This window comes from Vicugna pacos, chromosome X, assembly GCF_048564905.1.
Source record: "Vicugna pacos chromosome X, VicPac4, whole genome shotgun sequence".
Lineage (NCBI taxonomy): Eukaryota > Metazoa > Chordata > Mammalia > Artiodactyla > Camelidae > Vicugna > Vicugna pacos.
The window spans coordinates 108,376,520-108,389,111 of record NC_133023.1 but is presented as its reverse complement, the minus strand read 5'-3'; the positions used below and the strand labels follow the sequence as shown (position 1 = coordinate 108,389,111).

Sequence of the window (12,592 nt, the reverse complement as noted above, 5' to 3'; positions counted from 1 at the left end):
TTGATTAAATTTAATTGAATTGAAACCAGGAAACTGAAGTAAAAACTCTTTTAGAATTTTTCCCAACACTATTACTTTATTTAATAATTCATAATAGTTATATTTAGTTTCTATAAGTTTCTTCAATAATTCAGTATTTGTCTCATAAACTCTTTAATAAAAAATAAAAATATATTTGACTAGTGGAAGTAGACAAGATGAATGTTTAAAGTAGTTTTTCTACCCCAAATTTCTAAGATACTCAAATTATAAAATTCATAATTGGACACAGTCTTTCATGTATTTTTTGTTATGTACAATTTTATCTTGCATTCTTCTACCATTTATGTAGAAATATGAAAAGATTTAGATGTTTTTACAATTCACTTAGAAAATTTGAACTTGAACATATTCTGTTAGGACCATATTCTCTAGGCTTAGGAGTAAACATATTTGTGGCTCTGCATCTGTCAATTGAAGATGCTGCATATTATTGTGAGCATAAAGTCTTGTGGAATTACTAGAAATGATCATCAACTAATTAAACCAGAATTTTTTTTTTAATTTCAGAAGAACGTATTTTTCATCAGGTAGAAAAGACCTTGGATTTAAAATTTAAAATCACTGAGCCCAGTTCTGCATAAATAAGTATCTTCTTAAAATAAAACCAGGACTTAAATTCTTGACAAATTTTGAAATACGTTGAGTTAGAGTATAGCCATCATAAAAAAACTTTTAACTCTGAAGGCAGAGAGAATTTAAGCTCCAACAGTTACTGAGGGCCTATCATGACTAAGTGTTATTTTGAGAACTTTACATATATCATTTAATTTTCACAACAATGTGATAAAGATCATCCTCATTGTATAGATGAGGAAATTGATATTCTGAGAAGTTAAGTGATTGGTCAAAGAAACCCATTAAGGTCGTGTGGCCAGGACATTGGCCATATGTCAAATGCAACAAATGCAGTGACAGAATAATCAAAGCTGAGAGCAAATAACTTGCTTCTGTTTATTTAGTCCTTTATTTCAGTAACTTCTATTCACCTTAATCACAGATTAATTATGATACAGACTTTTTGAATCATATACAATTTTAGCTTAATTTTTTATGTCCCAGGGAAAAATTCATCTAGCATTTGAAGGAATTTAATGATTACTTCTCATTATTTGAATAAAAATTACTATGTATGTCCCGTCTGACACGTTGCTTAGGATATCAGGTAGCTTTGACTAATGAGGAAGTAGTTTTAAGCTAAACGTTTGAAGTACTAGTTTTTATCCCTTGTAGAATGAGAATGTCAAAATATTTTCATGATTTCTTTATTATCTTAAAATACATGAAGTATATTAATAAGATATTAAGAGAAATAATTTTTAACACTTTAAAAATATGGTAGAAAATTATTGTAATATTTTTACTTAAGTTTAAATAATGCCAATAGTTTTTCAGGCTCATTGTTCCAGTTTTAGTTCAGAAAGTATGGTGCGCATTTGTGTGTGTGTGCATTTACAATTTTATAGATATGATTATGATCATCATAATCATCTAGTTTTACTACTGCAAGTTTCTCTGATGATTGATAATAAGTGATAGTCAAATTGCCCATATATTTTCCCTGTATGAAGATAATATTTTTATTTCAAAGAGCAAGTGAATGAGATAATGAAATAAAAGCATCTATGGGGAACTCATAGACTCTGGATTTTGTAATGTCATGTGTTCCATCTCCCCATGTAATTTTCCTGCATGGAAAATTGGTTAGCACATACCGTACCAACAGAGGAAATTTTCTCCTCTATAAATAATATCAGGGTTTAACAATCAGTACATACAGTGTAGTTGTTGCTTAATATTTCTTAAATAGCTATTACTAAACATACAATACACATAAGACAGTCATTCGCAGATAATAAATCTTGCTTTTAAGCTGGAAGTATTGAATATGCTCACCTGTCTTGTATATTTTATTAAGAAAAATAAATGTTAGTTTTATTAGACACTTTAGGGACTTACACTAATGTGTGTAACCCGAAAAAAATCTCATATCACCATCAGGGGAAATTAATTTGAAATGTACAAAACATAACCACATCCATCTCTCTTGCAATAGTCTGCCACTTGGCCTGCAATTTTTACTAGCTGAATCTACACAAGTACCATCATGAGAAATGTACATTTTAAATGACTTGAGAGATTACATTTCCAGCATAGGAAAGCAGCAAACCCATAGGAATTAATTATCACCACGAACTATTTTCTAGCCTAGAAAAGGACTCAGAAAACCCACAACCAAAATGGGGAGAGTGTCAGGTAGAAGACAGTTTATAGCACAGATATTAAGAAACTATGGGCCAGCATGAAGTCAGGCAACAAATCAAGCAATAAGGTGGTTTCAGATTGGTTGTATACAGTAAACATCTAAAAAGCACAGGCTTTGAAATCAATGGGACTGGAATACAAACCTCTCCTCTGCTACTTACTGGCTATATTGCCTTGAGAAAGTTACTTAACTTCTTTGAACCTCAGTCTCCTTACCTACATAATAGATAGAAATCAGTACGGACCTCATGAGGATGTTGTATGAGATCAAATGAAATTATATATCTATATGTATTTCAGTAAGCTAAGTGCCTGAGTCTTATTAAGCACTCAATAAAAGTCAGTATTTGGGGGATAGAAAGAAGAAAGAAGAAATACCAAGATTTAATTAAGACAGTAGAAATGATAATGATGAAAATAATGATTGTTGAAAAAGAAAAAGCAGTTGTTTTATATAAGCAGTTTATTGGGTATAAGCAATATAATATGTACCTGATTATTTTTTTTTCTTAATTTTCAGTGTGCACCTAATTGGCCTATTGGTTTGGCAATGCGATATTTCTGTGAGCCCAGTAGCAGCTATAGTAACTGACATTTTCAATACCTCCGATGGTGGACGCTTCAAATTCCCAGACGGGGTACAAAACTGGCCAGCACTTTCAATCGTCATAATAATAATCCTGACTATAGGTGGCAACATTCTCGTGATCATGGCAGTAAGCTTGGAAAAGAAACTACACAATGCCACCAATTACTTCTTAATGTCCCTAGCCATTGCTGATATGCTGGTGGGACTACTTGTCATGCCACTGTCTCTGCTTGCAATTCTTTATGGTAAGTACAATTTTTGTAGTTTTTCAATCTCGGATCATGTCATAAATTTGTGTCAGGTATTAGAGTAAACACTCATAAAGTTAATTATTGAACTTGTATCATTTGGAAAATGAAAAAAGAAAATTGTGTGACAGAAGAAATTGGATATGTGTATCATATTTATTTTATTAAATCTATCAGTAGCAGAGTCTTCTAAAAGCAAAACAAACATGTTATAATATATTGAAATCACATATAGATACTCTATTTGCTCAGTGTCATTTGTAAACAATGACAGTTGCCTTCCACTGTCAGAATGGGACAGTGAAAGAAACAGGCTCCTACCCCTATGTTCTGGGCAGGACACGTACTTAGTACCATCTTTCATACTAAGAAGATTAAAGAGGCTTATCATCTTTAATAAACATATTTTTAAATAATCCTCTTAAATGTTGGCAAACGGAGTTCTTAGTATGTAATAAGCACTCAGTAACAGCTATTCTTCATCTTCCTGGAGTCTGTAATTCATGTTTTCACAAGGAAATGGGAATAACGAATTAATTAGTAGTTATATAAGTGCAAGGTCATATTATCACAATAAAATTTCAAGCATGAAAGTTTTGATATACGATTTTAGAGAGGTCTTAAATTTTTCTTTGATTTTCTGCCATCTCTTTGCCCTATTCATTTTAGCCTAACTTTCATTTCTAGCTAATATTTATAAAGAACAATCAAAACTGCTTCTACTAAACTACAGAGTATCTTGGCTAGGAAGTTGGAGATCCAGTTTGAATTTTATTGCTGATATATTCAACTCACAAAGGAATGAAATAGTCCCTGTTCCCTGGAGTGTATAATGGAATTAGATTGGAATTAATAATACTGAAAGTGCATCTAGTTCTTAAATCCTAAAAGAAGATCACTGCATCTAGAACATAATTTCTTATGGAACTTAAAAATTAGTTATCCTGTTATAAATACACAGTGGTAACAGTTTGTCTCGATGGGCATTTTATAAATAGTGTTCTCAGGAAATATGCTTTTCTTATATTTACTGCGTTTCAGTGATGCATTAACCTCAAAGCATAAGCATTTTACCTTCTCTGTGAGCATTTTACCACACTATAGCTCCAAATTATTTAAGAAAAGGTCACTGGAATGAATGTGCTTCAGAAGGTATACTATGTCTTTTAAGATCTGTCTCATTTTGACAGTTTCTCCCTTAAAAGTATATGGGTGGTCAAAAAAGGGCATCACCCTAAATCCAAATCTCCTAACACATCCATCGCCCCCTTCCAAGCAGTAAAGAACAACAAAAACAAATGAAACTACACAAAACCACCACCAAAATTTAGAGAACATCCAAATTCCAAATTATCTGGAAGAAAAATAAATAGGCAATCACAATGAGCTATCTATCAGGCCCCCACCACCTGCTGTCTTGTGGAGGAAGGGCAGTTCAAGAAATACTGCATGAAAGAGAGAGGAGGAAAGCTAGTAGGAAGCCTAAGATTGATCTAAAATCATCAGAAGAAAGAAAGTCGACCCCAAGTATGAAAATTCTGAAAATCTTCTCTGGAAACTCAGCCTTTAGAGAAGTGACTTAGAAGTGTGCATAAAACTCAAGAAAGCAGTTTTGGAGAAGGAACTCTTTGGAGAAAGAAAAGGCTTAAAAAAGGAAGGGACAGATGAGTTTTGGGGGGAAAAAAAAAAGCACCGTGAAGGAAAGAAGAAGCAAGAGGGGAAAATTTATCACCTTACAAAATGAAAAAATGTCAACATGGTAGGACCCATCAACCCTTCCCACTTCTGCCTTCCATTGTACCCCCAATTTTTTTTTTACGATTTCAGTAAAGAAATCATGCTTTGTTACATGAAGAGAAGAGGGTATTCTTGAGCTTATTATCTTAGAAACCACCCACAAACTGCCAGCCATGTTGTACAAAACCAAAAATGGAATCAATCTTCATCTTTGCCAAGCTATTATAGAAAAAAAAGCAGAACATGAGAATCAGGAAAAAAAAAAGGAGTATTTGATGAACAATCTCATAAATAAAGAATAAAAAAAAGAAAATTATAACAAATACTTCAAAAGAAACAAAATTTCAACAATTTGAAGGTATAAAAAAATACCTTGAAGTAGAAATCTAAAAACTAAGAAAAGAAGTGGATAAAAAACATTCATCAACATAAAGTAAAAGTTGATTAAACCCAGGACAATAAAATAGAAGGAAAAAACCCAAAATCATATTGGAAATGGCCATTAAAATAAAAGTGCCTAAAGAAGAATAGATTAATATGAAAACTTAATAAGGAGCACTAAAGAAAAACAAGGAAACAATGAAAAGAATGAAAATAAGATGATAAAGAGGTAAGAGGTCAGAAAGAAACTGTTTGACATGGAAGACCAGCAAAAAAAGATCCAATATGTGTCTAATGAGAATCTTTGAAAAGGAAAAAAAATAATGAAAGAGAATAATATTTAAAACTATAACTTAGGAAAGTTTTCTAGAAATAAAAGAGAGCCTAAATGTACATATTGATAGGGCCAATGCAGTACCAGAAATTTGACCTGGAACAATCAACTCTGAGATATATCTGAGACATTAGATTTTAAATATAAAGAAAAATCTTTATATTTCAGAGATTTTAGGCAAAAATAAGAAATGATTTACAAAAGTAAGAGAATCAGACTGGCCTCATAATTTAAAAAAAAATCAAAGCTAAGCAAAAATGAAGCATTATTTTTTAAAAGCCAATCACTTACAGAACATTCTTCCAAAGACAAATCTATAAAGACAGAAAACAGATCATTAGTTTCCAGGACCTGAAGGTGGAACAATGACTCCAAAGGGGCATTAAATTTGGTATTATAGAGACATTCTATATCTTGATTGTGATGGTGGTTATATACATATTTCTTAAAAGTTGAGAAACGATTTGCTCCAATATGCACTTTTAAAAGAGTAAATTTTACTGTATGCAAATTATATCTTAAGTTTGAAAGTAGAAAAATACTTAGAGTTGGTAACAAAGAGTTTGTATCCAGACAAGTTGGTCATCAAGGCTATAAAAAGCTTAATTTTTTTTAAACTCAGAGAATTCTAAACCCATTAAGTCCATCTTAAGAAATTGAATAGTGGATGAGATTCATCTGACAAAGGGATGATTGAGAAATTTTCCTCAAAAAAAACAGGATGATGAGCATTTAATATATTTCATTTTAGAGCTAAGAAAAAAATAAAGGTGATATAAGGGCAGAAGAATACAGTTATATATTATATGATTTTATATATATAGTTATATACTCTAGCAAATTAGAAACAATGCAACTAAAATTGGGAAGAAAAGAGAAAGGGAAAGAGAAAGAAGAAAGTAGAATAATTTCATTGATTTTTCTATAAACAAAAGATAAGTGTTAAATGATATCCCCCCAAAAAAGTCAAACCAGAAAGTACTAAATTTCATGAGAAAACAGAGGTTTAAGGATTTTGTGGGGAGGGAGCATGTAAGCTAAATTAGAGGAAAATTGGAAGTCAGATTTTTCCCAAGAATATCAAGAATTGGCCTACTGGTTTTAAAAAATGTTTCAAGGTATTAGCAGAAATTAAGCAGTCTGTGAACTGGTTATGTCTCAAACATTCATTTGATGTCTGAGGCTTTTGGTTGTCATTGAGGTATTTAGTTCAAACTATGCTTCAAAATGATTATTCTTGCTCCCTCAAATATGTAAAATTTTTTATTTATTGTGAAATTCCACAATGACCTCAGGTCTCCAGTTTAAAAATATTGTTATTGCTATAAGTGTTTTCCACCCTAAAAACTCCTGCTCACTCCAAACTTCTCGGAAGATCGGCTGTGGTGATAGGTAAGATTTTGTCCTTAACAGGTAGATGTAAAGAGATGTAATTAATAGAGTATAAGTAGTTAATGTGCATGTACACACTCAGAGATTCAGATACCCACATTCCCAGCTTTCCACTTCTCTCCAACTATTTTTTTCATCCAATTCTCACTTGGGATCTACCTTCATCATCATCATCATCATCATTACCATCATCATCATCATAATACCAAAACAGAACTACTTGCAAAGGGACTAAGAACATTAAATGTAAGAGATGTCAAATGGAGACCTAGAAATGGGTATGTAAAATAATTTTCAAATTTCTAATGGAATTGAGCATACACTATTAAATTTCAGAAAGTTTACACTTTTTAACACAATGATATGGAAATTCTCAGGCTTTAGATATTTAAGTCAAGAATAATTTAGAATGAAATAAAACATTTAAATCAGAACTTTTCAGATTTAGTATCTAGACAGTACAGGTTTATTTTAGTACAGCAATGCCATATATAAATGAGAAAAAATATTCAAATGTATTTGAAAGTTCTTTATATAATTTGTGAAAATCTCAGTATCTTTCATATGGTAAGCTACATTTTTATTTGAATGATTATATTTTTTTGTTTTGTTTTCATTCTTTGGCTACCTCCCTATCCCCTCCCAAGCCACCCAGCAATATTTTTTAGGTACCCTTTAACTCTCACAAAAGAAAGGATCATGCCCTTTGGTCTACTGGTCCAGGATATTAAGACTCATAATGCAGAACTGATTGGCTAATGCAACGTACCTAAGAACACTCTAAATATACAGCTGTTGACAAATATGAGTTAAGCTCTATTTCTCTACACGGATCAGCAAAGTGCCTGGAAGCATTAGCTATGTTTTAAAAGATAACACTGAAGTCACAAGCATTCACACGCTATTTACTCAAAAGGGTCCAACAATAGGTGTCCGTATCCTCTGTTAACAGCCTAGCACCTCCTCCTTTGGGCACTGGCAGTTGAACTGCTAGACTCCACCCACGATCAACTCTACCAACCTGAGAAATCACTTCAAAGTATCTCTAAGTTCCATAGTAAAAAAAAGATAGTCTAGGTTCATCGTTTTTTTAAAAAAAAAAGGCTTGCATTATATTTTATAACATAATATTTTTTAAGTGGTCCAGAGATAAAAAGGCATAGACTCACTTTTCCCTGCTGCTCTCCTCTAAGTACAACTAAATATGCTGTAAAGAATTTGACAATCATAAAGTGACTCTGAAAGTGCAAAGAAGAAAGTGGACTGTCCAGGGAACTTAGTACTTGAAAAATGACACTGCAGTGACTTCCCTGTTTGTTTGTTTGTTTTTTACCTGTCATATATCCCAGTCTAGATACTGGAAACTTGAAACTCAGGATCTTCAATTGTCATAGACAAACAAACAAACAAAAACCAAAGCAGGGACTTAGCAGAGAGACCACTCCCAGTAACAGGGCAAGCTCACCCACCCACAGTAGTGGAAACAGTGGAATCTGGGTGCAAGGCTGGATGCTTCACTCCTAAGATTAGGAACAAGGAAAGGTTATAGCTTTCAGCACTGTTACACAACATAGTACTGAAAGTTCTAGCCACTACAATAAGATGATAAAAGAGAAGAATATAGATTGGAAAGGAAGAACTAAATCTGTTTCATTTGTACTAGTATTGTCTGTGTTGAAATGTCCTCGTCTTAAGGACGCTAGTCATATTAGGTTAGAGCCTACCCTAATGAACTCATTTTAACTTAATTACCTTTTTAAAGACCATATCTCCAAATACAGTTACATTCTGAGGTACGAGGGGCTTCAACATATGAATTTGGGGGGATATGATCCAGCCTATAACATTTCTCAAATTGACTTACAGATTTAATACAATTTCTATCAAAATCCCAGCAAGATTTTTTAGAGATAGACAAGTTTATCCTAAAATGTATATGAAAAGGCAGACAGGTTCTAAAATAGTTAAAACTATCTTTAAAAAGAAGAATAAAGTGGAAGGAATCATCCTACTTTATGTGAAATTTTACTATATAGCAGCAGTAATCAAGACAATGTTGTCTTGGTAGAGGTATGGATACAAAGACTAACGGAATAGAATAGAGAACCCAGAAATAGAGCCACATAAATATGCCCAATTAATTTTTGACATAGGTGCAAAAGAAATTCAATGGAAGAACAAATGGTACGAAAGAAACTGGTTATCCATAGGCTAAAAAAAAAAACACCCTTGATCTAAACTTTACACCGTATAAGAAATTAACTCAAAACAGATCACAGACTTAAATGTAAAATGTAAAACTATAAAACTTTTAGAGAAACTAACAGAAAAATCTATATCTAGGCCTAGGCAGAGTTCTTAGATTTCATAGCAAAATCACAGTTGCACATCTTCCATAAAAGAAAAACCCATACGAGAAAAATGTATAAATGGGACTTCATCAACATTAAAACCTTTGGAGGGGAGGGTATAGTTCAGTGGGAGAACGCGTGCTTAGCATGCACGAGGTCCTGAGTTCAATCCCCTGTACCTCTATTAAAATTAATCAATCAATTAATTTAAAAAAGAGTACCTCCCCCCTCAAAAAACTTTTTAAAAATTTAATTAAAGAAAAACTTTGTTCTCCCAAGGATGATTTTTAGAGAATAAAAAGACAAACTACAGAGTAGGAGAAATATTTAAAAACCATATACTCAAAAGAAAAATAATAGTGTAATAGTTTCCCAAGCTGCTGTAAGAAATTACCACAGACTTGGTCACTTGGAAAAACAGAAATTTATTCTTTCTCAGTTCTGGAGGCTGGAAGTCTGCAATCAGTGTCGTGAGGCTAAAATCTAGGTGTCTGCAAAGGTGTGATCCCTCGGAGGCTACAGGGGATTATCTACCCACTCTTTGTTCAAGTTCCTTAATTTCATTACTTCTACAATGACTCCTTTTTATTGCCATATAAGATAACATTCACAGGTTCCAAGGATTAGGATGGGGATCGCTTGTAAGAAGTCATCTTTCAGCCTACCACAACTAGTATTTAGAGCATCTGAAGTACTCCCAAATCTCAACAGAAAAAAAATCCATCTAAATATTGGGTAAAAGACACAAAGAGACATTTCGCCATAGAGAATATACAGATGGCAAATAAGCACATGAAAAGATGTTCAACATCATTAGACATTAGGGAAGTGCAAATTAAAACCACAATGAGATGCTACTTCACACCTATCAGAATGGCTAAAATAAATTAATAATAATAATAATAATAATAATAATAATAATGACAAGAGTAAATGTTACCAAGGATTCAGAGAAACTGAATTGCTCATACATTGCTGATGGGAAAATAACTTGGTACAGACACTTTTGGAGACTAGTTGGCAGTTTCTTGAAAATCTGACCAGGCAACTCCCTATACTATCCAGCAGTTGCATTCTTGGGCATTAACCCCACAGAAATGAAAACGTATGTTTACGTGAAAACCTGTATGCTGATGTTTATAGCAGCTTTATTCACAATAGCTCTGAACTGGAAACACTATTTAATGGGTGAATGGTTAAACAAACTGAGGCACATTCCCACCATGGAATATGACTCAGCAGTAAAAAAGAATGACTTTTGATTCACACAGCACCCTGGATGACTCTCCGGAAAATTATTCTGAGTGAAAAAATGCCAATCCCAAAAGATCTCATGCTGTATGCTTCCATTTTTTTTGTTCTTTTTTTTTGGGGTGGGTGGGGGGTAATTAGATTCATTTATTTATTTGTTTAGAGGAGGTACTGGGGATTGAACTCGTGCATGTTAAGCATGCACTCTATCACTTGAGCAATACCCTTCCCCCCGTATGTTTCCATTCATATAGCATTCTTTACATGACAAAATTACAGAAATGGAGAAAGATTAATGGTTTCTAGGGTTTACTGCTGGGGTATAGGGGAGGGAAGTGGATGTGCTTATAAAAGGGGGAACAAGAGAAACCCATGTGGTGATGGAAGTGTTCTGTTATCTTAATTATGTAAGTGTCAGTATTCTGGTTGTGATATATTACTATACTTTTGCAAGATGTTACCACTGGGGGCAACCGGGTAACAAAAGGGCATTAATGATCTCTCTGCATTATTTCTTACAACTAACTGCATGTGAATCTACAATTATCTCAAAATAAAAAGTTTAATTTAAAAATGGGGGGAGGGTAGAGCTCAGTGGTAAAGCTCATGCTTAGCATGCACAAGGTCCTGGGTTCAAACCCCAGTACCTCCCTTAAAATAAATAAACCTAATTACTCCTCCCCCAAAAATGTACATGTAAGACATATATAAATTTTGAAGCATTCTAGTCTCATTCCATACTAAGACTTGGAACTCCCCATCCCTCAGGGGACCTTGGTCCCTCTTTTGAGGAATAGTATATGTAAAATATTAAAATATATAATAATACATGTATAATATTTAAGGTATAAAATATAAGTGTAAGCGGCAGAAAGATATCTGTACAAAAGCACTCTTATTATAGAAATTACATAGTTCAGTGAGAACCACTAAGGTCATAAAAAATTTTAAAACAATTAGGCTAAATTGTCTTTGGCATCATTCTATTATAGATTAACACAGTTTTCAATTAAGTCATGAACTGAAAACCCTATTTTCTCTCAATAATATTCAGCAGATTGTTCAATTCCTACAGCACCACTAGCCCTGAATCTATATTGCATTCACATCTCAGATATTTTCAGTACAATTTAATTTTTTTCTAGCCACCATTTTAACCATAGTTCCAAAATGTTCAAAAATATAACCAAAAAAATGAGAATTCCAAAATGAATAAAGTCAAATCTTTACCTTTCCTTGATGAATTCTCCTGTTGCTGCACAAGTACCCAAACTGTTCAAGTGGATAAGACACTTGTGCCTACAAATGCAACTTGGCATTCCATGGTGATGACATTCAAAAAGCCACCTAATAAAAAGTAAAATATCTCAACATTTATAGTCATCAGCAGAAATTTCTTTTTCCTCATCTGCTTAAAATCACCAATGTATTGGTATCAAATGGTTGAAATGTGTCTAGTTAGAATTTTGCTAACAGAATTATATTGTACTCTACAATTTCAATTTACTATAATTTTATTATTTATCAGAAAACAATACCCAGCCTAAACATTTCTATTAACATGTATTAGGAAACCAATTGCCCTTGCCCTTTGTATATCCTGCCAGCCTGACAAGATTCCTGCAAGTGGGTAATGTGTGTTCCCAATGTTATAAAGTTAGGAGGAATAAAAACTTAGAAAACACACACCCACACCCCAACGATAAATGTTTGCCAAGCAACATTTGTGATCCTATGCCTCTCTTTCCTACAAATAGATTTGCTACAAAACATTTTAATAATAATGATCAAACTCATGTATATCGATGTAACAATTTGTTTATATCAATTTACAAAATTGAATATTATCACATATTCTGTTCAGTGATAAAGATGGTATGATAGCCAGCTTATTTTAGTTTTTAAAAATCACTATCCAATAATTTCAGAAAGAAATAAAAGTTAACAATAATAATGAGTGTCCATCTCGAAGATGTTTTGTTATCAAATTGCCTTTCAGACCCTA

At 32.9% G+C, this 12,592-nt stretch overlaps 1 protein-coding gene across 1 annotated transcript in view; it reads left to right on the top strand.

Moving 5' to 3' along the window:
• Positions 1-12,592, top strand: part of HTR2C (5-hydroxytryptamine receptor 2C) — a 212,637-nt gene that overhangs the window by 116,000 nt on the left and 84,045 nt on the right. The window contains exon 4 of the mRNA XM_006217417.4: positions 2,825-3,138. Coding sequence (XP_006217479.1) covers positions 2,825-3,138 — 314 coding nt within the window. The remainder of the gene's footprint in view (positions 1-2,824; positions 3,139-12,592) is intronic.